The sequence below is a fragment of the Sclerotinia sclerotiorum genome, genomic scaffold, assembly GCF_000146945.2.
Source record: "Sclerotinia sclerotiorum 1980 UF-70 scaffold_3 genomic scaffold, whole genome shotgun sequence".
Lineage (NCBI taxonomy): Eukaryota > Fungi > Ascomycota > Leotiomycetes > Helotiales > Sclerotiniaceae > Sclerotinia > Sclerotinia sclerotiorum.
The window spans coordinates 967074-994127 of NW_001820833.1; the positions used below are offsets into that span (position 1 = coordinate 967074).

General features: G+C 44.1%; 6 protein-coding genes across 6 annotated transcripts; 3 read left to right on the top strand and 3 right to left on the bottom strand.

Moving 5' to 3' along the window:
- Nucleotides 1–913: 913 nt before the first annotated feature.
- On the bottom strand, nt 914–5010 carry SS1G_02469 (hypothetical protein; the record flags this gene model as incomplete). Its single annotated transcript, XM_001596199.1, has 2 exons — nt 914–2861; nt 2993–5010. The coding sequence occupies 2 exons, from the start codon at nt 5008–5010 to the stop codon at nt 914–916; spliced, it is 3966 nt and encodes a 1321-aa protein (XP_001596249.1).
- A 2825-nt stretch (nt 5011–7835) lies between these two features.
- Nucleotides 7836–11558, bottom strand: SS1G_02470 (predicted protein; the record flags this gene model as incomplete). The annotated part of the gene is made up of 1 exon (XM_001596200.1): nt 7836–11558. One exon carries the CDS (start codon nt 11556–11558, stop codon nt 7836–7838), a length of 3723 nt encoding a protein of 1240 aa, XP_001596250.1.
- Nucleotides 11559–14057: 2499 nt separating this feature from the next.
- Nucleotides 14058–20582, top strand: SS1G_02471 (hypothetical protein; the record flags this gene model as incomplete). Its single annotated transcript, XM_001596201.1, has 2 exons — nt 14058–18351; nt 18529–20582. The coding sequence occupies 2 exons, from the start codon at nt 14058–14060 to the stop codon at nt 20580–20582; spliced, it is 6348 nt and encodes a 2115-aa protein (XP_001596251.1).
- Nucleotides 20583–20855: 273 nt separating this feature from the next.
- Nucleotides 20856–21741, bottom strand: SS1G_02472 (hypothetical protein; the record flags this gene model as incomplete). The annotated part of the gene is made up of 3 exons (XM_001596202.1): nt 20856–20862; nt 20952–21329; nt 21404–21741. The coding sequence occupies 3 exons, from the start codon at nt 21739–21741 to the stop codon at nt 20856–20858; spliced, it is 723 nt and encodes a 240-aa protein (XP_001596252.1).
- Nucleotides 21742–22299: 558 nt separating this feature from the next.
- SS1G_02473 (hypothetical protein) lies at nt 22300–24006 on the top strand (the record flags this gene model as incomplete). The annotated part of the gene is made up of 4 exons (XM_001596203.1): nt 22300–22474; nt 22528–23133; nt 23183–23784; nt 23959–24006. The coding sequence occupies 4 exons, from the start codon at nt 22300–22302 to the stop codon at nt 24004–24006; spliced, it is 1431 nt and encodes a 476-aa protein (XP_001596253.1).
- A 775-nt stretch (nt 24007–24781) lies between these two features.
- On the top strand, nt 24782–26172 carry SS1G_02474 (hypothetical protein; the record flags this gene model as incomplete). Its single annotated transcript, XM_001596204.1, has 3 exons — nt 24782–25011; nt 25078–25267; nt 25363–26172. 3 exons carry the CDS (start codon nt 24782–24784, stop codon nt 26170–26172), a joined length of 1230 nt encoding a protein of 409 aa, XP_001596254.1.
- Nucleotides 26173–27054: the final 882 nt, after the last annotated feature.

The window sequence follows — 27054 nt, forward strand, 5'->3', positions numbered from 1 at the left end:
TTTCATACCCTCAAGAATATCTTTCACTCCACTCTCTTAGAGTGTATACTTGAAGCATAATTGAGTGTTTTACTGACTTGTTCACTCACTCACTCACTCACTCACTCCATAAATTCCGAAGATATAATACATAACTACAAGGCAACTAGGTAGGTAACCGCTAACTCAATACACACACATACTGCTTGCTTCATCCTTCATCACTGCCGCTCATCCCCCTTGATATTGAACCATCTCAATTCCCCATGAACGTCGACAATCCAATAAAGTATTGTACGTTATGCATGATAGAAGAAACCCAGGTATGGCCTAACCACAATAACGCTAACCATATATTTGCAGCATTTCCACTCTCCTCACAATTTCCTCGTATCTGCACCTCACCCCATTCACCTACACCTCGACCCCTCTTCAAAGCAGAAAAACAAAAACAAATCAAATAAAAGCAGTCCACCATCCCCTCCTACCCACTCCAATATCAGTCTCCCATTCCCTATCCTCATACAACCCCCTCCCCCAGACCAACCCAAGCGAAAAACCAATAACAGTTCAATCTGAATCTGAATCTCCATCTTGAACCCAAACCCAAACACCTACCGATATGCAGGGTATGATAATGCAGCATTCCCCATGTCCTGAATCATTTAAAAAAAACAATTGAAGAAAAGAAAGGTCATTTCCTATACTCCGAATGAATGCAAAAAAAGTAAAAGCGCGAATTAAAAAAAATCCAGGTCCTTTCTTTTCCTCCTAACCCCTCCATTGTTTTTTCCAGCCAGACAGAATTGGAGAGTGGAAAGAAGCTTCAACCCGTTATACAACAATGAATATAGTGGTTGTTGTGATCACAACAAAGTTTCCCCATCCCCGACCAAATAATTATATTAGCACAATAAGGAAGATTAGAGCGAAACTAATAGCTCAAATTTGCCTCATCCTCATCATACTCATCCTCCAAATCAATCTTTCGTTGCTCATCAAGGAAATCCCTCGTCTTGATTCCCACCTTTGCTCGGACATCTTTCTGAATTGCCAAGAAATATTTCTTCAAGCTTTTCAATCCCCTGAGAAAACCCAAATCTGGTTGATCAGGGTGACGAGGTGGACAATGTCTTCCTGGTGCCATACAATCTTCTTTGATTGCACAATTTGCAAAATCTGCCATTTTGAGATCGATTTCTCTTCTCCTGCTCAATGGCTCAAATGCATTGCTATCAGACTCTTCCTCTTCCACCGTTTCTCCATCATAAAACAGAAGAAGACTAGCAGCATAAAATCGATAACCTGGTAGACCTCTAATCAAAACTTCAAGTGTAGAAATCTTATGTATGAGAGTCGGAATGTGTCGCAGAATACTTCCATCATCAACGCCATCGTACAGGAAACGAGTGAGCGCCTTTTGAAAGTCCGGTCCGGCTTTAAGATCTCTTCCGAAATACTTGTCATGGAAAACATACTTCTGAGTCTTCACATCCCAAACTTGTAGGCCACAAACTCTAACACCTAAATCGTGAGATGTTGTTGCTTCACACTTGGAACGTTGAGATAATTGTTTTTTCTCAACTGCATCGATACCGTATTGACGAGTACCCATCTTGAGGTCCATGATACAAGGTTTCTTCATACCAGCTGTCAAATCTTCTAAAAGTAGGAAATATTGAATGCGCTGCCCTTGCGTCTGAGCTTCCTTCGGATTAACCGGTCGAGGAGGAATCACAAGAGGGCTTGGCGATACCTTCGGAGTAACTGGACGCTTTATTATGACTTTCGAATCAGCAGAGGTCAATTTAGGACTCGCATTTGCAGTTGCAGTTTTAGCCGTCGGCTCCTCCTTCATAGACGATGGTAATGCCTTTTGTTGACCAGCCGGTTCGGGATCCATAGTAAAAACGTCTTCTTCATCACCCTTGTAGCCAGCATCATCTGCCTCTTCAAAGTATTTGAGATTTCCTCGGCCATCTGCTACTTCCGTGGGCCTGCGACGAAGGCCACCACTTGAAAAACGTCTCTTTGGTCGTTTTGGCGAATCCTGAGGCCCTGCGATCTCTGGTTCAGGAGCGCTTGTCCCGGCCATATGATCAAATTCCTCTTCAGCTTCTCCATTTCCAATATGACCATTCACATTTACATTGTCGTCGTTTGTGGAAACTGGTGGGGCGGCTGTGACAGGCGTCATTGGTGAGAGTCCAGTCCTTTGCTCAGCTGCGCTCTTGATAGCTCTTGTACGCATTGAGTCTTTGGGTGGCTGGCCATCAGCAATCTTACTCGAGTGGACTGACTTTAGGCTAGATTCCGAATTTGCACTTCGTAGTGAAGAACCATTTCGGACAGCTCGATTTTGTGAGCCCGGCTTTTTATGTCGATGAATGGGAATTGGTTGTTGTAGAAATGCTTCTCCAAAGACTTTGTTTCGAAGTTCCTTATTGATGGTGGTTGCACCCCAGCTGACTGCATGCTTGTCTGATAAAGTCGGCCGAAACGTAAAATCGCCACTTGGCGGTGGTTGAATTTGACTTTGACCTTTTTGGATAGCTTGATTAGAATCCTTGGTACTCGTTGTCTCAACGGGATCAATGAGATGCGGATGAGGTTGTAGGAAGCTTTTTGGTATAATATGTCTATTGTCGGCAAAATTGACAGTTGCAATAGGAATAGCAGATGTCCTTAGTGACTGACTGATCATCCTTGGGGGCTCTGGAGCCTTGTCAGGGGTTGTATGTCCATTTGTATCAGTAGAGGTAGCAGTCTCATCTTTTAGCAATTGCCCATCAGTCCCATTGGACTCGACCAGAGCATCTTTGTCATCCTTGGGCAATACTTTATGCTTTTTCTCCAAAGTCACATTTAGAACACCGATATATCTAAAATCAACCAACATAAGTACATTAGCCCAAGTAAAAATGACACCGAAAGGCAGGATGGGTGTGTTCTCTTGATGAAGATTCAGCTTCGATGCCAGAAGCGGGGTTGAGTCAATGAAATTTACACATACCTTGGTAGAAACTTCATAAGCTGGGGATGCTTTTGCTCACATATCTCGTAAAACTTGTTTTCACCATTATTAAGTTCCTTGCAAACTGCACGGTTCGAAAATCTCCACATAGTTGTGTGACCGCCAACTTGATGCTTATATGGGATTAATTCAACTGAACCTTTTGATTTTCTAGCCTCGTCTTGGTCTTCGGTAACATGGATCTTGGGCGTTGGAACCATGAAACTACGACGACGGCGTCTTGAAGATGTAGGCGTTGCCTCAGGATCATCAGTTAAGCTTGATTCTTCACAAGTTGTCGATCCCCCTTCATCATATGAATCTTGACTTGGGTCATAAGTATCTGTGGAAGTAATATAGCCATTGCTTTCTGCGGCGGTCTCATGCTGCTTAGGAAGACGTGGCGACTGCAGTGGTCGTAATTTACCTTCTTGACTGTCATAAGTGTTATCTACTTCACAGGATGGAACTCGGTGTTCTTCAAGCCACTGTTGTGGGTCAGAATCATCTGATTGAAGTTGATCATTATTCCCAGGCCTCACAACAAGGTCTAGTCTGTCTCGCAGGCCATCTCCCCTTCGTTCAGATGTACCATGAGCAGTTTTGTGAGGAACGAATAATGCAGATGAAATCTTTTCCTCACCAGATTCATCACCCTCATCACGACTTTTGGTCTTTTCTAATTCAGCACCATCCTCATTACCCTCTTGATCTACGTGAGATTTGCCTATTGAATTTTCCTCCCCTGAATCGGACTTCGACTTCTCAGATTCTGGAGCTGGTATGCTTCCTGAAAAAGAAGATCCTTTAGCATTGCCGGGTGTTAAATTGTGGTGCTTTCGGATATCGGCCAGTAGTTGAGAAGGCATCCGTCTTACTTTTTCTGCAGGAAGTGTTTCAATATTGCGAGATGGATCAAAGTATCCAGCTTCGGCAGCAAGTCCTTCGGTCGGATTAGAGGTAGGATCAAAACCCTTGCTGTGAGTTGGTGACTTAGAACCCATCTTCGGATCTGCGAAAGGTGATAACGGTTCATGTCTCAAACCCGGTGCCGACTTTGTTCTTATGTCCAATTGCTCAAGTTCTGGAATGCTACTGATTTTAGTAGAAGAGTTCGAATCTTTGAGTTGAGGCCTGTTCTTATTTTCGCGTTTCTTTGTTTTGTCCTCTGGCAGACCTTCTCTGAAAAACCTCAAACTGTGACTTGCTTTTCGGCTGCGGTTGTTGTGCTCGACTCCTGATAGAGCTTCTGCGATAGCCTTTTCAACTGATCCACCTTGGTCATCGTCACCTTGTTCGCAGATTGACCAGGCTTTCTCCACAGGTGGGCTTGCTCTGGCATCTCTCCAAGATCGATAGCTCGCTCGGACGCCATCTATAGGAGGGGTATCTGAGAGCGAGCGGGATGGCTCTTGCAGAGGTGTTGAAGGTCGAGTAATAATACCAGTATCACCAGGATTGGTTGAGAAAGATCCTTTTGGTAAATCCTGAACTCTTTTCTCCTTCGCCGTTCGTTCGAGAGAGGTCCCTCTTCCTTTGACTTTTGCATTTCTGAGGTATTCCCGGTGGCCAGAGAGAATGTCATTGACTTGCTCCATATCGAAAAGAAATCCGGTGGACACGGATGGAGTTGCCCCAGCACTGACAGGTCTATTTGAATTGAGTTGAATAGATGCTGTGCCGATCACCATATCATTCAATGCCTCTGCCAGGGATGCGTTTCTTTCATTCTGATATTGATTGTTCGAGGAAGAAGGATACGGTTGCATTGTGCTGGAGAGTGTATTTCGAGATCTGCGAGAAGTCGGATCGATCTGGGCTGCCGCGGATTCTGGATGAGTCGTGGATAGAGCTTGGGTTAACAAAGAGGTTTGAGTAGACCTTGGTGATCTTGGTGGCGCGCTGGCCCATCTTTGTGCTTTATTTTGATCGCCATCCTGAGAGATTTGTTGACCTTGCTCAGTACTCACCGGAGAGGTGTGTGCGGCATTTCTGGAGTCAGTAGGGGAGTTTGACATGAGGCGCACATTTATCGAATCCAGTGACAGTGTGAGAAAATGATTCGCAGGTATTGAACCCTTTTCTTTTCAATGGCTTGTACCTGGGAAGAAGAGGATTGAAAGCCAAGGATCAATCAGACAAGGATTTACGATCAGAGAAAAATGTAATGTTTGTTAGAAAGAATAATTTCTAAGAAACAACAATAAAAACACGTGGAATTCTCTTCTTTAGAAAATAAGGAAATTCTATGGAATTTGATGAATTGGATGGATTTCCTGTGTTTTTCTCTTGCTTCTTCTGCTTCTTCTTCTTCTTCTGCTGCTGCAGCCGCTGCTTCTTCTTTCTTCCTTTTTGGTTTCCCCTCTTGTGATCTTTGATAAGCTTTTTTGGATTCTCTCGTCTTGTTCTTTCCCGATTGATTAATTGATGGAATGGTGGTTGGAGGAAATTATTAAGTTTCTGGGTGGTATAGTGGTTGTAATGTTGTTGGTATTGTTTATTGTTTGATGGAAGAAAGAAGGAATGAGTAATAATATAAGGTACGAATGAGATTGGGCTGAAGGCTAGAAGAGGTTAAAAAAGTGGGCAACGGAAGATAGGTGAAAGTACGGGTTAAGCTGATAGAATTGTCCGATGATTCAAGAAAACAAGTGAAGTTTAAAGTTTTTAGTAAAATCAATATCCAGGTCAGGAACGAAATGAAATAATATGTAATAAACGCTTTCCTAGAGTATAAAGTATTATAAAGGAATTGGGAGTTTGGAAAATAAGACTGATTACTTTACTACCTTGGGTTCTTATTTCCTAGTTAGATATAAAACAAACAGACAGACAGACATCAGTGAAGAGAAGAGATTGACCCAAAGTATATTAATGATTAGCTGGGCATGAATAATAAAAACGTAATTTGGGCCGAGAATTATGACGAATGAGGATAATAGAGACAAAGATGAATGATGAATGATGAAAAAAAAAAAACATGTGCGCATTTTATCTAACCCTTCAACATTTTCCCTGCATTTGCACCACCGAATGACAAGAAGGGTTAAACGGTACAGGGCTGTCTTATAAGAATTGATTACTCTAGTACAACATTACACAGAGTAGTAACAGTAACAGTAACGGTATGACGATGACGGTAAGAATCGATTACCTCAAAATGTGATAACTGACTGAATGACAGACCAGGGTAGGTATTGAATGGAATACATGAGAAATACACAGGGTATCATCGGATTCCACCTGTATTCCAGAAGCCGATGCATTGAACGAGCGAGATTCCATTTAGATTCCAGAAGCTGATGAATTGAATGAATGATATTGGTTAGATCTCAAAAGACCAGGGAAATATTGACATCGATCCGTGCCATCACACCGGTTTATCAAATACTCCGTAGGTAGATCGTTCTACCTACACAGCACAGAGCTCCGTCCTCGATCATCTCGATGTAAAGAAAGAAATGGACCAAACCTTGCGGATATAAATGACCAGGGAGACACGCGGGTCCCAATTAGATTAATAGATTAATAGATCAACAGTTGGATTAATAGATTAAATAGATTAAAATAGGATCACATCTCCAGCAGACCATTCTCCACCACGACTCCATTATCTCGTGGCCTTTCTGCATCCATCCTTATCAATCGTGAATGCCGGGTGACGATGGTATGGTAATCAAATGGGATATTTTGCACGGTAAAAGTACCTAGCGAGAGTACTCCTTAGGTAAGTGCCTAGCTTTCTAGCTTCCATCATGATAAGCCGATACAACACGATACCAAAATCCCAGTTCGTTTCTTATCCAATTTCAAATAGAGATACTTCCGATCATTTTCACTTCACAATCCATCTATTTTCTATCCAAGATCTTACCTTGTACCTAAGTAGGTATTCATTCTACTTTAAAATACCCAAGTTTCAAATCTTCCCCAATATCTCCCTTTATATAACCCCTCATCCATCCCCCCCTTAAAACCACCACTGCACAACACCTCAACAGGCACCCCGACTCCCGAACGAATCAAACCATCACACAAAACCCCATCCCATCCCACATCATCAATCAGTCCCCTCGTCCCTCCCTCACAACTCCACGTTACACCCACCTACCTAGTACCTACCAATGTCCAATGTCCAATGTCTCACACCCAAAAGAAACCTCCCGTCCCCTCCCCAAACCAAACCAATCCCCAACCCCTAACAGAAAACGTGGTAACATTAAACACATCACAACACATACACACGCCGCAACAACAAATCACTCTATTGGCCACAGAACTCTAAGTACCTAAGGTACCAAAACCTCGAAGCGGTCAAACAAACAATTAAGTTTTGGATTTTTGAAAGTCTAAAAGTTTAAAGCCAAAATAGTAATTGAGCTTGCGGGGAAAGAAACGAGTGGATTTCCGTTCTATTATACCTTGTTTACGGAGTACTACGGGCCACAAAGTGTTTCAACTCTCAACTTTCAACTTTCAATGCTATCTATCTGATCTGTTTGTGTGATCTTCTTATAGGTATTAATCTTATACTTATGTTACCTAGGTAGGTACTTGTATTGTATTAAAAAGCAAGAGGTCAGATTATAGACGGTAGATATTTCCAAGCTAGTTGTAGCTACCTGCCTATCGTATTTAGATATCTACTTTAGTACTCTGTAGTAATAAGTTCATTATAAGATCATCTGTCCCTTCATGCTATATACCTAAGCAAGGGTAGGTACATCTTTATCTCGTAACCCATCCGTCCCATCCGTTTCATCCATGCATCCGTAACACCCAAGCCAATTTACAAGATCTTATTTACACACTCAATATTAACCTGTTTTGCTATAATACCCTATCATGTCCATATATTCTCAAAAGCAAAAAGACTTCCTCGTGAATGTACATTATTCTCCCGTCTTGGCGTCGACGATTCAAATTCCAGACTAGCTTTCTTCAATTCCCCCTCGACCGACCAATCTTCCCCTAAGAAATCTTCCACTTCATCGAGGGAATATTTTGGTGTATGATCTCCCAGTTTTGCGTTGCTGGATCTTTCATTCAGAGCTACATTTGTAGAGATGTGGGAATTTGGGGGTTGAAACACCGTATCGTCTCCATCTTCATCTTCATCCTCGAAAGTTATATAGTTTTTCCTCTTGGATTTTCGGGTTGGTGAAGGGCTGTTTGCGAAGCGACGTTCTCTCTCTCGTGAAGAATCGCGATCAGCTGCGATGAAAGCTTCTGCCATTGCATCGATTGCAGGGCTACTAGTAACCAGATTGGTCGCATCTGAAATGGTTGACTTGTATTGTGCGATTAACGGGCGCTTGACGGAGCCATTGGCCTTTAAAGAATCGTCGCTTACAGGCTTTCTGTGGACTGCGGAAAAGTGATTTTGAAAGCTATTCATATCTGTGACACCATCGTCAAATTCAGCCACTTTGCTTCCGAAAGACCCTGACCGATATGTACTCTCGGGAGACGGAGAACGACGTTGACGCTGCGAATTGTGTTGAGATTGAACTGGATCTTCATCATCCAATAGGTCGAATAATACGCGTTTGCGTTTCAAATTCTTCTCGGAATCCTTCACCCAAGGATTTTGTGTGGCTGCTTCTACAAGAAGCTGTGTGTTTGATGGCTGTTGTTCAGCTTCCGGTGGAGGACTTGGAGTCATTAGATCACGGAAAGGTCGAATAATGTCATTATCGGGTGTGGCTGGATGCCCTTCCTTTTGCCACCCGGAATTGGGAGAGTCGGCATCGGATAATCGCTCGGCCTTTTCAGTAGTTGGAATTACTTCTGGACAGACCATAAGCCCTGCCTCACCTGGTCCCCAGGGACTCTGTGGGCTGAGATTTCGTGTGGTAGTCTTATCTTTATCCGGATCTGGGTTTAAAGTATTAACAGGTCCTGCATCTCTGGAAGGAATAGCTACATCTTCTTCTACAGCAGCTGCTTCTAAAACGTGTTCATTAAGATCTTGGGTGCTAGCTGGTGAAGTGACATCCTCCTCGCTAAGCAGCAAGGGTGTGAATTGTTTGGACATAGTGCTTTTAGGAATCTGATTGACGCTCATGGCTCTTTGAATTGATGTGGGGCTATGTATGGTGAGGTTGTCTCTTGTTGCTGATGATGATGACGTTGATGGTTGGCCGCTAGAAAGAACCGAATTTTTTAGAACGTCACCGGCACCCGGCTCGGCCCGCATAGCTTCCTGCACCCCTTCCTGCAATTTTTCTTCTTGATTGACACCCGGCATATCTTCTGCATCTTGAAGTATTACAGAAACTTCTAAATTGACTCGAGGTACCATATCAATATTAGGTTCTCGACTAGTCTCTAGCACGGTAAACTCCTGGATTTGCTCACCCTCAAGCGCACTATTGACCTCCAGAGAGGCTACTTGGGCATGATCCCCATTCTTATCGTCGGATCTCTGCACGTGTACTAACTGGCAACATCTAGGATTGTCATCGCGGGTATCTTCATTAAATTCTGCTTCAGGTGTGGTTGTGACTCTAAGCGGCAATTGTTGGCTTGATCCAAGATTTTGTGGTAAGATGCAGGCCTGTGAAGAGCTCAGATTATTCTCTGCTAATCTGACTGGACTGGTGTTGTATGATTGTGTACTCGATCCATCGAGGTTATTATACTGCATTGGAACTCGTTTGTTCGAATTTTCCGGAAGGGCAGGTGAATGTGGTGATTGAGTGGGAGGGCGTACAGAAAGTACAGAAGAAGGGTCTTTCAGAGGCGATGATTGTAAACTACTTTTGTGCTCGTGGCCTTTAAATGCAGGAGCATCAATATGCTCGACATGATTCAAGCGTGGCAAAAAATTCGAAATCTTATAGATCTGCGTTAAGTCCATTGATGCAGACGATGCTGGAGCGTGATGGAAGTCATCTTGTGTTGTGACCCAACTGTTATCGAAGTTTTCATGTTGTGGAGAACATTCACTCTCCATTGTTCTCTTACTATCCGAAGTCATTGTCGATGGACTAAATCCAACTTCTTCTTGTGTAGTAAGCCAACTTTCATCCACTCGAGAGCTTCTGCCAGATGAACCTTTCGACCTTGGAAATTCAGTACGTCGAATTAGTGATGTTGATGACCCACCTTCCCCCTGAACAGGGTGTAGGATGAAGGGGGTCGAAATTATTGTATCTCTTTGGACACTTGGAGCTGGCATGTTGCCTTCGGATAATGGAGCTCCAATCTTTTCTCCTATATCACTCAGAGGTCGATTGGTTACCTCTGTGGGATCAGTTTTGCGTCTACGCTTCTTTCGAAATTGAAAGTGCTCCAAGTTCACAGACGATGGTGCAACGTCGGTGATAAAACTAATGTTTCCTGGGGTTTCGTGGTTTTTATTAAGTACAGCACCGATCCTGCGATGCGATGGGAGTTTCGGGGAAGTAACCAGTTTTGTTGCTGAATGCTGTGAGGCGCGAGCTTCCTGGCCGGCCGGATTGTCGAGTGGTACAGTCGGATAGGGCTTGGGGGATTCCTCAAATGGATATGTGGCGTTGATGTCGGGTTCGGATGCGGTAAAGCTAAAATATTGTTGCACTTGTTGTCCGATATTCGTGTGAAACGAACCTTCCCTATCGAATGTAGTACCTGATTGCTGTAGAGATACATAGCTCTTTCCTGAAGCTGGCGCGTGCTGAGGAGTCTCCAGAGACAGACCCAATCGCGGTTGAATTGCATGCGAAATTCGATTCTGTGCGACGGCAATATTTCCTGTGACCTTTTCCTGATATTTCTGGCCTGTTCCATGAGGTAACGGGGTTGGCGATGAAACTGCTGGGTCCTCCCAACGAGCACGCTTCGAGATATGTGAGCCTTTCAACCAAGCTATATTTACAGGTCTCTTGACACCAGCCCATATTTCCAACTCTTTACCGTCATTATCTTTATCCAGAACCGAGCCTCCTATCATTGGCGTATCCCCAAAATCTTCAATATTCGCGCGCGTAGAAAATGTCGACGACGAAACCCGTGGTAATAGTGGCCCGCCCAACGTCCCCTCGCCTTTAGGTAGAACCCCTCTCTTTTCCATTGATAGATCTTCGTGTATTGTCTCATCCACAACTAGTCTATTTGAATGAGTCGCAGAATCGCTATCTATATCCATATTATCGTCGATTCCCATTTCTTTGGCCTGTCGTTTAGCATCCCGTCGGCACCAAGCAAGTGCTTCCGTAGGACTCATACCATTTCTGCCATGTTCTTTAGCTCGTCGCATAACGTCCTCCCTTCTGAATAGCATATCTTTCGATCCAGGCTTCCACCAGCCCCCCTCTCGATGTCTCCATGGGTTCACCCATTCGTTCTTGTTATCTTTATAAAAAGGTCCCCTGAGTGCCGCAGATTGAATAATTGGTAGTTGTCCACGTAGCACCCTTTCCGCACACTGTTCATATCGCCGCTGTTTTTCGACTATGGCTCTGGGATTTGCCTCAGTATCGGAGCCTTCACAAATGAGGTCTTCGGGCTTATATGTGGGCGTGAAATATAAAGGTTCATCATCATCGGAAGTGAACGAGCGCCCGCTCATATGGTGAGACATTCCTGCAAATAGTCCATATGCTGCATTCCAATAGTTGGCCTATGTCTCAAAGTTTGCATGCTTGGTGTGAATGCAATCACAAAAGTAATCAGTTATCGCATTTTGATGTGGCTGACCCGGCAACTCTATTTCGTGTTTGCGTGTTTTCGCGAGTGATACGAAAGCACGTGATGTGGATCAGACTTAAGTGGTTTTCTGTTTTTGATTTATCTCATCCTCAGACCCTTCTCCGATTACCTAAACATAAAAACCATAAACCAACCAATAAAAGGCATATAAGATACCACCATAGGATCTCCAAAGCGTCTGAAACATTTTGATTCTAGCTTTAATATAAAATATAACATTTTGATCTTTATTCGATTTTTCAATTAATAATTAAAAAACCATCAATAATCATAACTTATGTTACGACGGCGTAACATAGCCCGCATCAGGTGACCAATTAGTTAACAGGATCATGTGACAAGCGTTACCTGATCCGAAAGCCGACCGACTTCGTAGGAATCGATCGGCCCTTCAAGAGTCGATCGACTTTCGGAACACGAAGGTCTATATAATCAAGATGGATTTCCTTTGTATGGAGCTTCGTGCTCAAGATCAATCATTTAGTATACTCTACTATTAGTTACGAATTGTATATCATCATTGTCATTACTTAAGTCCCTGCTTGACGCCTAGTTATAAACCACCTCGAGAGCCTAGAGCGCTTCCACGTGATCTAGACGGCAAACCTCGTAACACTTTGAGGGCTCCTAGGGCTCCTTATCACGTGATTCCTTTCTTTCCCAGGACACTAACCCTAATGGTGAATCGTGACAATACTCTCATCAAACAAAAATGATTATTCACAAAAAAAAAACGACCAAAAGCTCTCAGACCTTCGAGGAGATTATCCTTCCCCGAGTTCTTATTGGCCGGATTACACCTAAATTCTAATTATACAATAATTAGTAAAAATCCGTGCATTTACCATAAAATGACTAAAATATAATCGAAACAGTGTCACACTCAAGAATACTGGGTAGAGTATCTTGTATTAGAAAATACTAAGCTAAGGAGAAAAGAAGAAGGAAAACAAGAGTAGCGAGTTTTCCTGTGATTAAATACAAACGGGGCATGCCACGTGACCCGAAGGTGTGAGGCGTCACAAACAGAGGGTCTGAGGATGAGATAATTTTTGATACGCATAATTATGACCAGCAGTGAGTGAGTGTTCTTATCAAAATACTGGATTAGAGATTGTTTGTAAACTTTTGCTTTTCATAGATATCCGAGTTCAGTCCAAAAATTCATGATTCGAATTCAGACAATACCTTGATGATCCAAGCAAGCTGGAGTTGGTATAGAATGTTATATATGCAGTCAATTTGGAGCTGGATCATCAGTAGTAATCTCACCAGTGACGACCAAACAGCCTCTTCTCTTTAACCTGAATTATATACTCGAGTATGTCTCCACAGAATATGCATAATAGCTATTTCACCCACAGGCCTTGCCTCAAACCCAAAAACATTTTAGTAAATCCATTTCAAGCCATGATAAACCAGGTATCTACCAGCATCTATCTCCCTTGCTTGCAGATAGTCTCGTAAGTGTTAGCTGTGACTAACTATACTTTTCAATGTTAACGTTCAATACTGGTAGAGTGAGGTTTAGACAATCAAAGTTCATTGGCCAATCAATTGCTTCAATGAGATCCGCTTCAATAAGGTTATCGGAAGATTAAAATGCTGGAGCAAATCGACGAACTGGTTTGCAGGACTCGGTGTACTCCGTACTGAGTATGATTATCTGCATTGCCAACTCAATTGAGCTCCGCAAATATGTCAAGGAATTGTATACGATGGAAAGCCCGGCTCAACCTCGACTTAAGGTTTGGAATATCTGTCAACTGAACATCTTGCACCAAGAATTGATGTAATATAACTGAAATGATTTTTGTAGTATTTTCGTAGCTGTCCACGGGTATCCTAGGTGCTTTAGATACGTACGGACGGTATCACATGAATTTTCGTCTTTCTCTTTTTAAACGTGGGGTTCGTGGCTGCTGTGGCTTTGAGAGTACATACTACCTTGTCCCTAGTATTTACTTACTTTTTGTTTTGTTTTGATAGGCCCCTGTTCTGTTGTTCCCTTGTTACTTCCTGCACGACTTTTCAATTAAAAAGGTCCAAGTGCCACCCCCAGCCCAGACCACAATTCATCAATGTTCAATCCCACTTCGCGATCATCTCAATTCACCCACGCGTTACTTCCATGGGCTGCAGTATCTTAACACAAATAGGTTCTAGTCTACCCATTATTTTGGGAATGGCACATTTTCTCAGAGCATATCTATACAATTAATAATACTGTCCATGCATAGATGCGACACTATTTTACGCGATCCTACCCTTCAACAACAACATCAACAACAAAATCAACAAACAATCAAAATCGAATCAAAATCAAATCAGAATTCATGCTCACTGCTTACACCCTCCCGAACCTTTCAAGATGGATCAGGCCTGGCTAGATTCTTTATCCGAAGACTGGGTATCTCAACCTCGATCCGAATCACCAGAGCCAGAACTCCCATCTCTCACAAATGGCACATCTGATTCTTCAAACCCACGCCCAACCGTCCTGCCTAGTCGCATACCGAAGTTCAGTACGGAGACGAAATCCTGGTCGAATGTGCCAGACAGTAACCCGTTGAGCGAAAGGAGTCAGAATGAGATTAATATTCCCTTGTCACAACGAACACATCAGCCATCAAAACTGCGAAGTGAGATACCGCTGAGCCCGGTTGGTCGGAAAGTCTCTCGACCTTTGTCAGCTTCTAGCACACACACAACAGAATATAATACAGTCCAGCATAACAAATCTCTCAGCGCATCGCCCAAGAAGAGCTCAAAAGACACACCAGAATGGAAGAGGAGGCTCCTCCAAGGGGACGTTGGATATGGTGAACAGCGCGATTTATTCAGCGCAGCCGGTCTCGAGACGATATTTCAACCACCACCTACCGAAAGTTCGATCAAAAAGCTGCCCGCCTATGGAGAGAGTAGTATAATGCCATCCAGTCCTCCGCTCTACCGCACAAGATTAGAGCCTCCACAATTCGATAGCGACTTATCATCTGAAGATTCTGTGGCAGAAGATGGAAATGGCCTGCCACGAGCTGTGAGATATAAATTGACAGAGGATTTTGGTAGTGAATTTTCTACCAACGATTTGAGTCGAGGAAGCGATTTTAGACCTACCACACTGAATACTTTGAGTCCGGTTAAAGAATACTTTTCTCCCTCAAATTCTGCTCTCAACGCGGACTACCAACCTACCAAAAAAGAATACCTAGACGTAGGACGAACCATAAGCGGACAAAGCGATAAGCGAAACGAGTTTTTGTCACCGATATTTTTAGCATCGCAAGGTTCCAAAGGTGGTAAAGCTGAAAATTCGCCATTGGACATATCACCTGCTGAACTCCAGGAACGCCTGGAAAAGCTTCGTACTGATGATCCGAATGTCGATGAAGCTCAAAACCTCGAAAATGCCTCGCGACCTATAACCGGCGACGTTACAACAGATACGGATGATTTCAGGCGTAACGGTGAATTTGTCAACGTTCGAAGAGGCGGTAGTTCTGAAGAGGGTTCTTTCCAAAAAGGGATGCTTAGTCCCTCTTCCCTACCACCAATTGATGAATCGGCATTATCACTCGATGATTCCCGACACGACATCTCTGAGAAGCAACTCCCTAAAATAAGAAAGACACGAGCCTCCAATGAACTTTTGAAACCACCGGTGAATTTACAATCCCCTTCGATTGTGTCAACGCCTCATCCCAGCCCAGCCAAACCTCCCGTCAAAAGCAGTTTTGGAAGCCCGTTGAAATTGTTTGGTACTCATGATACGTTTACAAGTCAAAAGCTTCTGCGTAGACTGAGTCAATACGAGGATCGTGGAAGTGATCCTGAACCAGACGTACCACCGAACACTGCCCATGAGACCGCGTATCATCATATGGATACTACAAATGAAAACCGACCCGTATCAGAGGGTAGTCATTTCCTAAAGGAGCGTAAATCAAAGAGGTTCAGTAGCTTTGGCGTCGGCGATTTGGATAGTTTCCGATTTAACGAGGATGTCTCCTTCGAGTCGGATGGATCCATTTTACATAACGACGATGTAGAAGATCTGGCTTTTCCTGTCTTAGATCCGAAGTCACAAACTAGATTTCGCTTTCGACTAGATTCTTCACCGAAAATAAAGGAAGAGGCCGATAGGCAAACTAGTGGTAGACACAGAAGTACTAGCAATAGCAGTAGCAGGCGCAGCTTGAGCGTCAGAAAAAGGTCTAGCACTGGGTCTTTTACGCCGTCTAGTGTCTTACCGTCTTTTCAAATGACTGAGAACCTAAAGACGCCCAGGAGATCGAATGGTGAAGCTGAAGGAAAACGGCTTCTCAGATCTCCATTGAAGGATCCAACACCAAAAAGACGCCGTACCTTGCACAGAGCGGATATTTCTCTTCCACTGCAACCTGAAGGGCTACTAGTCTCAATTAATGGGATTCAGCGTCCATCAACGCAGCCAGCGATGGGCAGGACGCGACAAGACAACGAGCGAAAGTTTCAAGCTGCCGAACCGAAAATACTCGCGATGCGAGAGCTGCTCCGTCCTCGAACACCCACACCTAGTCAGCGTAATGGCCAGCAGCATGAAGAAGCACTTTTCGTTGAGCCGGAACTCGCCTCAGACGCACGTGCAAGAATGTTACAAGAGCAAAAGATTGCTATGGTTCAAGCTGAGCTTGACCTAGCGAATTCTGATATGCCTCTCGGCGCTAGTCAGCAATCGCAGGATAGCCGAAAACCTTCTGTAACCACCCAGGACTTCCTGGACGAGGCGAAGAAGATTATGGCAGGCATTCGAGGTAAAGCAAGGCCTCGTAGTGGTCTCACAAGCCTTGAAGAGTCGGAGTCCGAAGGCGATCAAGTCATCTCACCTAATGTTGCAGCAGACGATGAGCTAGAGGATTCCTACCAGGAGTCAACCCAGGAAGTATTTGAGAGACCACCAAGTCGCGAAGGAGCCCCAGTGTCAAGAGCTCCACTCACGCAAGATCCGGAGCTTTTGGATCATTTACGCAAATATGAAGAGAAGAGTGAAATGGATGGCATCATTGCTTCATCTATAAAGTCTATGGCTATGGCGGAAGAGGTCATCAGAAATGCGAGAGAAATCGATAGAATTGCGGATGGTACAATTTCAAAATCGCTCGGTCACTTTCTAGATCCTATTGATACAGTGCAGAGCGACCCACCAAATATTCGCATATCTAATAATCCGGAGATTCAGCGAAAGCGCAAACATTCTGGCTCTTCACGACAGCTGGACGAGGAATATGATGATCCTGATTTTTTCACACATGGTTCGAACAACTCGATACCGACCACATCATCCAGAGGTTCAGATTCGAGACGTGTCATTGCGCCGCACACAGTATCCCATCTAATTCCAGAGCAATTGGCTGGTATGGTCTTTGATCGAGAACGGAATATGTGGGTCAAGAGGAAGTCTACCAGAGGAGAAAGGGATGGACAAGATTCCCCAAATTCCGAAGGAACGGAGGAAGATCCCTTCGAAGACATCCCTGATCTGTCATTCGATGAAACGCAGGAGCTCATGAGGCTAAGGGCCGTTGCCGCCAAACAGAAGGAAGACGCACGATTACGATTGGCTGAATATCTTGACGATGAAAAACAGCACGACGAGTTAACTGGCCGATCACCACCTCAAGACAATTTGAACATGAGTGTTCCGCCTGTTGATATCAGGCCTAAAACAGCACCTTCAAAGCCTATTCATCTTGGCCTGGATAATTCGGTGCCCGAGATTAAAATCCGATCAGCCTCCACAGGCGAGGATAGTGTCTTACGGCCAAAGAAGATTCGTAGTGGGAACACAAACAAACTTTTTCACGGAAGTCATAGTTCAAGCACGAGCAAGCCCCCCCAAGACAGCAGGAAATTGGCCGATGGCGAAATCTTCCTTCAACCGGACGGAGACCTGAGCACCACAACTCCAAAACGTCAACGAAATGTCACAATCACTTTCTCGTCCCCTATCGCGGAACTTATCGAGATTCCTACTTATAATGATGATGATAGTTCCACGAAAGACGAGCCTTACCATTCTGACTACGACAGCGTCAACGAATCTGATAGTGATGATGGTGGAAGTATTCAGGTTAAGAAAGGAAAGTCTAGACAAGGAAACGGAACACATGGATATCGAAGCACCTCCCGTAAATTATCAGTTGGAGGACAACAATTCATGCCCCGTCCAGTATCACGCATTGACGAGCAGGACGAAGACTCCGTCGACAGGGGAAGTGTTAGTGCGCGCAAACACGGAAACAATCTTCTACCCACGCCCTCCGCCTCGCCGAGAAAAGCGGATAGTGTAGTACTCGCTACACCACGCCCCCCTCATGAAATTGGGACCCTTGAACTCACTCCACTTTCAGAATTTACGATGCATCAAGCAGACGAATCATTTGGACTGAACGTGAGCTATGTAGCGAATGGGCAAAAGCATATTCCAGGAGCTTCTACGAAAAAAACACTTTCCCACTCAATCAAGGCAATGGTTGAGAAACTGACTGAAATTGAGCCATATGAGCCGTTCTGGGAGCATATGAAGGGCGCCGATCTGCATCGAAAGAAACTAACAAATTTACACAAACTCGACGAATTTTGTGAGCACCTCGAGGAACTGAAGGTCTCCAACAACGAAATCAGTCAGTTAAATGGTGTTCCTTCATCCCTTCGCACTCTTATCATTAACCATAATCGCCTCTCCGACCTGACGTCCTGGGGCCACCTGTGGAACTTACAGCAAGTTGATGTTTCTAACAACGAGATTGAAAGCCTTTCCTGCTTCAAAAGCCTGATTCATCTCAGGACCTTGCAAGCAGACAACAATCAAATCACTTCGCTTCATGGTATCGAAACTCTTGATGGATTAATAACAATCCGGCTTCGAGGCAACCCAATTGAGACACTAAACTTCAAAGGAACGAACCTCAAACATTTGGAAAGATTAGACCTTAGAGACTGTCAAATCTCGGAAGTTAAGAATCTCGGTCAGCTGCCGAAATTGTCGAGCCTTGATCTGGAGAATAACAAATTGGTCAGTTTCATGACTTCAGACGATTCATGCTCGGCTAGAGAAATTAGGCTGAGCTTCAATAACCTCGAATCTTTTGATGCAAGTCTCACACCCGAAATCCGCATTCTCTACCTAGATGCGAATCGCATCAAAACCATCACTGGTCTCCTCCACAAAAGAAATTTATACAGCCTCTCAGTACGAAAACAGCAATCTGGCACAGTTCTAGACAAGTCTTTCCTCCAAGATGCTTACGAGGTCAGGAAGTTGTTCTTATCTGGCAATTACCTGGGAACCTTTGATCCGGGTGTCGAATACCTCAATCTACAATACCTCGAGCTCGCAAACTGTGGTATTACTTCCCTACCAGATGATTTTGGTCTTATGGTAGCAAATGTGCGGGTTCTTAACCTTAACTTCAATGGATTACAAGAATTCCAGTGCCTCCTCGGCATCGTCCGACTCAAGAAATTACTTCTTGCAGGAAACCGGTTGTCAAAAGTAGAAAGACTCACGAGGACTTTACGAGCATTTCCGTATTTGACTACTGTTGATATGAGGAATAACCATGTTAATCATAATTTCTACCCAGTAGCATTAGAAAGATGTTTGATTAAAGATGGTGGGTTCGAGAAAACTGAGCTAGACGTTATTGATCCATATTCGCTTGGCAATGCGGATCCAGTAAGAGATGCTCATTACATATCATGCTCAGACATGGGAACAAAAGCTATGCGTCGCGTATACGAAATGCTGATCTTTGGCAAGAAGAGCGATAACCCCAGACTCCATAAGTTGGATGGTCTGCCAGTAAATAGAGAGGTTTCGAAGATTCGAGATGATGTTTGGGATAGACTTTTGGAGGCGGGTTATGTAAAGGAAACCGAAAAGTCTAACGAGAAGACAAATGATGGTCAAACTAAGAATGAGAAGGCTGAAGAGATACTGGAAGAACCAAAGGGCGCACATCGGGAAACCCCTAATAAAAGTTCAACCGAGGAGAAAGTGGCAGAGAAAGGGGGTGAGAGGCAACAACACCAATCTGATATTAAAAAAGGTCACGGAGTAGCCCAAGGTTCACAGGCTACCGGATCTACCGGAAAGAATGTGGAGAAAATCGAGAAAGAGGCGGAGACGCCACATGCTGGTAATTTTGGCGACAAGACCTCTGGAACCAAAGTTGACGCAAATCCAGTGGCCCCAAAGAATGCCGAGAAACTTCCAACAGACGATGATATTGTGCAGGGAAACACGGGGGACCGATCTCAGAGCAGTCAAGCATCTAACACGCCCAAACACCGGGCCCCTTTTTCTGGGGAAAACCCAAATGTTGCGGCGCCTGAAGTTGACTCGGCATCACCAACATCCCTGATGAAGAGACATAAATTAGCACGCAACATGGAGAAGATTATCGCCAAGAGTGAAGCTACCGTTGCGAAGCATAGAGCCTTGGTTAAACGTATGAATGAGGAGACTAGAGAAAATGTGTCCACACACCCGAAATCGAAGCGGATGGAGACCAATAAGAACATGATAGGATTTCCTCCTCCAGTGATCCCGCTTGCTAGTCAGACGATTTATGAGCAACCATCACAAAATATTGGAGCTAAATTTCCGACAGCCGCTCAACTGAAGCAGGATTTTGAGGAAATGCTGCAGTCATTCGAGCGCGAGTCGAAGTCGAAAGGACCCCTAACTTTGCACCGAAACCGTGATGAGTATGGGTCTTCTGTTCGACAGAGTAGTCGAAATAAACCAGCCAATACGAGAGGTGTCAAGAAGGTCGAGTTCGCTGAAGGGAGTAAAGAGGCCAAGGTGGGTAGAGAATCGCGCTGGCCAGCTGAGGATAGCTTCGCCTGAGCAGCATGGGTTATGAATTATGGATGATTTACGAGTAATGCGGTGGGCTGGTTGGGTCTGTACAAAATAGGATAATCATCGAGGTATGGTGTTGGTGGTTCTACAAAAGAGAGTTATAGGCTTGTGGGATTATCTTGTAAAGTATTATTACAGTATTGATTGGTTGACCATGGTATGGTCAAGGTGATACCTTTAGGCGTATAGCGTTATCTACTAGATATAACAATATCATCTTTTCATAATTTCGACGTCTTTTTCGCCTGCTTCTCCCATTCAGCGACTCTGTATTTAGCATCCTCTTTCCTCTTCACTTCATTATCCATATTCATTCCATCCCTCTCCTCACTCTCCGCATGCGTCTCCAGGTACCGCAAACTCTCCCTCCACATCTCCGCTTTCAACACCCCATAAACCCCAGTCTTCCCTTTCTCCAACAATTTCCGCTCATCAACCAACTTCAACACATCTTCCCATCCTCCTAAAACATCCACAAGTCCTTCCTTTAACGCGGCCTCGCCGTTGAAGCGTTTCGCTTCAAGCACGAGAGAGCGGTAGGTAGCGGGAGAGGGCAGTTTTTGGCGGAAAATAGAGGACATTGGTGCTTTAAGAGGAGCGCCAAATTCGAGCTCGTTGAGACAGAGGTAGCCTCGGCTTGGGTTGAAAACTCGGTAGTCCGTGTACATGGCCGTCATGAGGCCGCCGGCGAAGGCATGTCCGGGAAGGAGAGATATAGTTGGCATGGGATAGCTGTATTTGGTGAAGTGTTAGATATTGAGTTATCATTCTAGGGTTGAGAGATGCAAGAAAATGGCAGAACATACGTTAATAATCGTTTCCACAGCGCATAAAGCGTCTTGTCCCAGAACCCTTCCGTTTCAGTAGCATGGCTGAGATCTAGACCGTTGGAGAAGAATTTGGGAATTGCGGAGGTTATGCAGATTGCGCCGACTGGGTAGGAGATCTCGAGGATATCGAGAGCGTGCATGAAGGCTTGGCAGAAAGTGGTTGTGAGACGGTTGTCGGGGGGTGAGGAGAAGGTGAGGAGGTAGAGATTGGGGTGCAAGGTAGAAGGGATCGTGCAAGTCAGGGTGCCCGGCTGCGACTGGAGAGAAGAGGAGATAGGGATGGGGAGGGTGAAGAGAGGCGTGGGTTGGGCCATGGTTAGAGATTGAGATTGAGATACAGTGGTGAGATTGGAAGGTAAAAATTGAAGATTGGGGCCTGGATATGGAGCTGTAGATTGTATGAGTTTGATATAACTTGACTGAGTGATGATTAATTAGTATCAAAGACGGAATTGAAAGACTTTATCTAATGTATCTACTTCGACGTGTTCTGGCAACCCGGTAATCATCATGAGCCGAGGTCCAACAAGGCTCGGTCCCCTGGTGGGAATGCAGGTTCGCATCCCTCAAACTTCAGTATCAAATAAAGTCAATTACCTTAACAATACCCGAATATACAAGCAGAGCCTATCGAATGTGATAATTGCTCCATTTTTGATACTACGAGTACAATATTATCATCAACAAGAGACAACAACATGTTATGTCATTGACATGTGAAGAAGTGGAAAGAATGATAATCTCAGTGCAAGGCTGAAGACCCTTACCATATCCCTGTCAGCCTACCCACCTTAATTCCAAAATAGCTTGAGACATGTCTATCTGTCACTTCAATGATCAACCGCCAAACATAAAAAATCTACGACGTTGTGATGGCTCCTGCAGGAAAGCAGAAGAGCATTGTGTTTTTCCATCCTGATTTAGGCATTGGTGGTGCCGAACGACTTGTTATAGATGCCGCGGTAGGACTACAGAATCGAGGACACAAAATCGTTATATTCACCAGCCATTGCGATCCTAAACATTGCTTTGATGAAGCTCGAGATGGTTAGTTGGATGGCGGATTTCTTGCTGTTACTGCAAATACTTATTGTAGATAGGTACGCTTGATGTGCGAGTGCGGGGAAATTGGCTTGTCCCATCCTCGATCCTGTCTCGATTCTCCATCATTTGCGCCATTCTTCGACAATTACATCTTATCGTTTGGGCTTACTTTACCTCTGAAATCAGCGACCTCAAACCCGATGCTTTCTTCGTGGATCAGCTGAGTGCTGGTCTACCATGGTTACGATTCTTTTATCCCAATACTCGAATATTCTTCTACTGTCATTTCCCTGATCTGTTACTAGCGCAAGGAAGGACCCATTGGTTGAAACGCGCATACAGAATACCGTTTGATTTCTTGGAGCAATGGAGTATGAGTTATGCGGAGTCCATTGCGGTTAATTCTGGATTTACAAAAAGTATGGTGGAGCAGGTATTTCCTGACTTGGCTAGGGAGAAAGATTTACAGATTGTACATCCGTGTGTGGATGTGAATCCGAAGAAAACCGAGACCAAGGATGATGCGGTTCCGGTTTGGCAAGATAGAATTATTTTGTTAAGTATCAACCGATTCGAAAAGAAGAAAGATATTGGTCTTGCAATCAAGGCATATGCGGGATTGGGCAAGCATGGGAGGCAGGGAGTGAGATTGGTACTTGCTGGTAGGGCATATTCCCGCCATTGTGTAAATCACACTGACATGATTGGCAGGCGGATATGATAACAGAGTTATGGAGAACGTCGTATATCACAAGGAGCTTGACAAATTGGCTACCGGGCTTGGGTTGAAGACGGCTACGACAAAAACCATTGTTACAGCATTAAATGTCCCTGATGACGTTGATGTTCTGTTCTTGTTATCAGTACCAAATACTTTGAAGGAGATGCTGCTCAATTCAGCACGACTTTTGATATACACCCCCTCTAACGAGCATTTTGGCATCGTACCTTTGGAGGCAATGTTAGCCGGGGTGCCAGTATTAGCTGCAAACACAGGAGGGCCACTAGAGACAGTAGTAGAAGGGAAGACCGGCTGGCTTTGTCCCCCCGATGATGTTGAGCGATGGACGGCTGTCATGGATAAAGTTCTGTACAAAATGACGGATGAACAGGTCAAGAAGATGGGAGTTGCCGGTACAGAAAGGGTCAAAAACGAGTTTTCTGATGTCAAAATGGCCGAGAAAATTGATGGATTGATTGATGGAATGGCGAATGTACCAAGGAAAAGTGCTCTACAGCTATCTTCATTCTTGATGACTATTGGCATAGTCCTGTTGGATATTACGTACTGGTGTGCGGGCCAAAACGAATCAGTCAGCAAAAAGCTGGAAAAGATTTCGTTTCCCCCGTTCGCTCTTACCCTTATATCATTGATATCTTGGGCTATATATTTTGTAGTTAAGGTCCAGGCCAAGCCAAGTTCGCAGCACTCGACTAGATGAGAATGATTAGAATATATTAATCAATCATAGAATTCCACTTTGTAGAATCTCGCGATAGGGATATATGTGCAGGATGAAAAAGGGGTTTTCTAACATATAATTGGCTGTAACTGTTTGAGACGAACGGAGTTTCCAGACACCAAGAACCTCAATCTTTCCCTAGAAATCCCAACACAACATAATATATCATTACATATGTACCTAGAATCCTAAGTATCCTATTCAACACTCGTTAATTGCTTCGTCCATTGGATCAAATTCATATACTAAACATTTTAAACATAACCTCATTTTGTTACGGATTGCATGATTTCTTCAAAAGCCTAGGCCACTCAAACTTCAATCCCAAACTCAAAAAAATCATTGATTTGCCCCACAATCACTCAACATAACGCGTAGTTTGGACAACAACTCCCTCTTATACTCCCCAACTGAGTGGGACCATATTTTTATACTCTGTATTAAATAAATTGCACCGATCAATATCCGTCTCTTGCTTTCACAAGCAAGGTAAATCCTGCAGATAGTTCTTGGGGCTGCAGGACGAGCAGAGGTTCGCGAGGTCCAAAACATTTCCCTGAGTCACCCGTCAACCAATTGATCTTGGTGCTCTTCGAACGGTTGGATTTCCTGGCTTTCTTTACTGAAAGGCCAGGCATTTACAGGAGATACTGGTTTCACAGGAGTATTCATTCATATCGGATTCTGTATCTGAACGTTTAGTCTGTTTGCGGGGAGCTCCTTCCACAAACGTATACCTACACCAAAGATGTTGTTGCTTAGAAGTTCTCTCCCGCCCATTGCGGCCGGAGGGGTATCAACACGAACTCTTTTCAACGTCTTGAAAAGTGGAAGATCCAGCAACAAGATGGGTGAATTTCAAACGTCGTTGTTTAATCACGTGCTACAGAGGTCTTACATTACTGATGCCGCGTCCAAGGAAAAGAGATATGGAGCTGTGGTCGTCGGCGCTGGGCCAGCTGGACTTGCTGTCGTGGGTAATCTTTTGGAACAAAAGAAAGGTCCAATTCTGTGGATTGCAGATGTTAAGAAATTTGGGGGTGGCAGATTACATCGGATGTATCGGGCTGTGCCTTCGTGAGTTTTGTTCTTCCACTTGGTGCCTACCTAGGGGTATGAATCTAATACTTCTTATCGTCATAGGAATACAAAAGTCAAATTTTTCTCTATGTTCGCAGAGGCTTTAGAACCTTTCCAACAAGTTATAAAGGAAACTGCTACTCCTAATGCTTACAGCCGTTTGAAAGATCTTGATCAGGAAAAGACCTGCCATATTGCTGAAGCTGCTGACTTAGGGTTGATGTTAGCAACCGGGCTTAATGAGTCTAAAGGTGTAAGCAGATTTAGACAATCGAGGTTGCGAAGTGCTTCTTGGTCAAAGGTAAGGGCAGCATCTCGTTTGATTTTCCACAAGCTAACTCCAAACAGGCCAACGGCTGGAATGTCGAATTCGGTCGTTTTGAAAATCCAAGTCGTTCAGCATCCTCGGATCTCCTCTTTTTGTGTACCGGATCTCACCCCACAGAGACCAACCTCCAACTTAAGCAGGGGGTGCCTCAGCCACAATATCTTGGTCTTGATTGCTGTTTGAAACCTGATAAGTTGTTATATACATTGCGTCGTCATTTTAAAGCGATGTCAGACTCGACTAAAATCACCACTATCGCCGTCATTGGTGCGTCTCACAGTGCGATTCTCGTACTACGAAACCTCTATGAAGCTGCGGATTTGCTCAAAGAAAAAGATGGTCAGATTCGCATTAAATGGCTCACTCGCCATGAGCTTCGATATGCTGAGGAGCGTGATGGATGGATCAAGCGTGACAACACGGGCCTCAAGGGTGAAGTAGCCACATGGGCAAAGGAGAATCTCGAAGCCGACACCTTGCCCACATCTGATGTTTCTAAATACCTCGAGAAAGTGAAGACCTCGCCCGAAACAGAGACGGAAGACTACGAGAAACATTTACCGGAGTGTCAATATGTGGTGCAGGCTATTGGGTTCACGAAGAACCCACTTCCACCGATTGAGAGAAATGGGAAGCCATTGGAAATTACCTATAACCACGAGACATCGGAATTTGTCGATGCCGAGGAAAAGACGATTACAGGATTGTATGGTGCTGGAATTGCGTTCCCGGAGAAAGTCGTGGATCCAGAGGGCACAACCGAGTACGCGGTTGGGTTGTGGAAGTTCATGAAGTATTTGAAGAGGGTTGCCCCAACATGGACTGCATGAAGAGGTTCGTGTACGGTGTATCCTGGTGCTGAGAAATATCACCTGATGAATGATGGTGACGAGATAGATTGTTTTTATTTTTTTATTTTTATGCCATGCCGCTACTTCAACACGCGCATACCCTACTCTTTCCTACTGTTGTAATTATTCGGCATAAGCAAAATTGAGGATAATGAGGAGAGGATTTAACTCCTTCACTACTTCATATTACACCCCTCCCTTTCATCCATCCTATAAATAAAATTACTAGACACTTTTCCTAAGTTGCTTAATCCCCATACCCTGAATTTATCTAAGATTTTGTTTTTCTCTGCGAAGGAATATGAACTTCCTACTCTGTAGATCTCATGATATGATTATTTGGAAAATTGACCGGTTCAATGATGGATGGATGTAATTTCAAGATATGATGGATTTGTTGTGGGGGGATGGATTTCATGTATAAGGTGTTTTGTATATGAAGTTTAAGTTATCTTGCCAGGTTTTGGGGAGATAGAGGAGGCGGCGGTGGTGGTGGTGGGAGTTGGTTGGTAAGTGATAGATAGAGGGTTTCTGGTGGGTTTGTGGGAGGTGTGTTTTAAGGGAGTTTTATTAGGGCTTGGATAATCTGAACTGGGGCATTTTGGAAGGTGGTTTGGTTGATAGGATGGATGGGATGACTTCACTGTGTAAAGTGAAGCCGGGCAGATTATTAACTAGATTATTGGTGATCACAACTCAACAAGTTGCTCTCTCGTTCATGTAACTCATAAGACTATTTGTCTATAATGTAAATTATGAAAAGAAGCTTGAAATTTCTCTTGTTCTGATCAAAATGTACTATTGCATATTTTAAATTACTTGCCATTCTATTTAGCTGCTGATATCTTCTTCGCGCAAGTA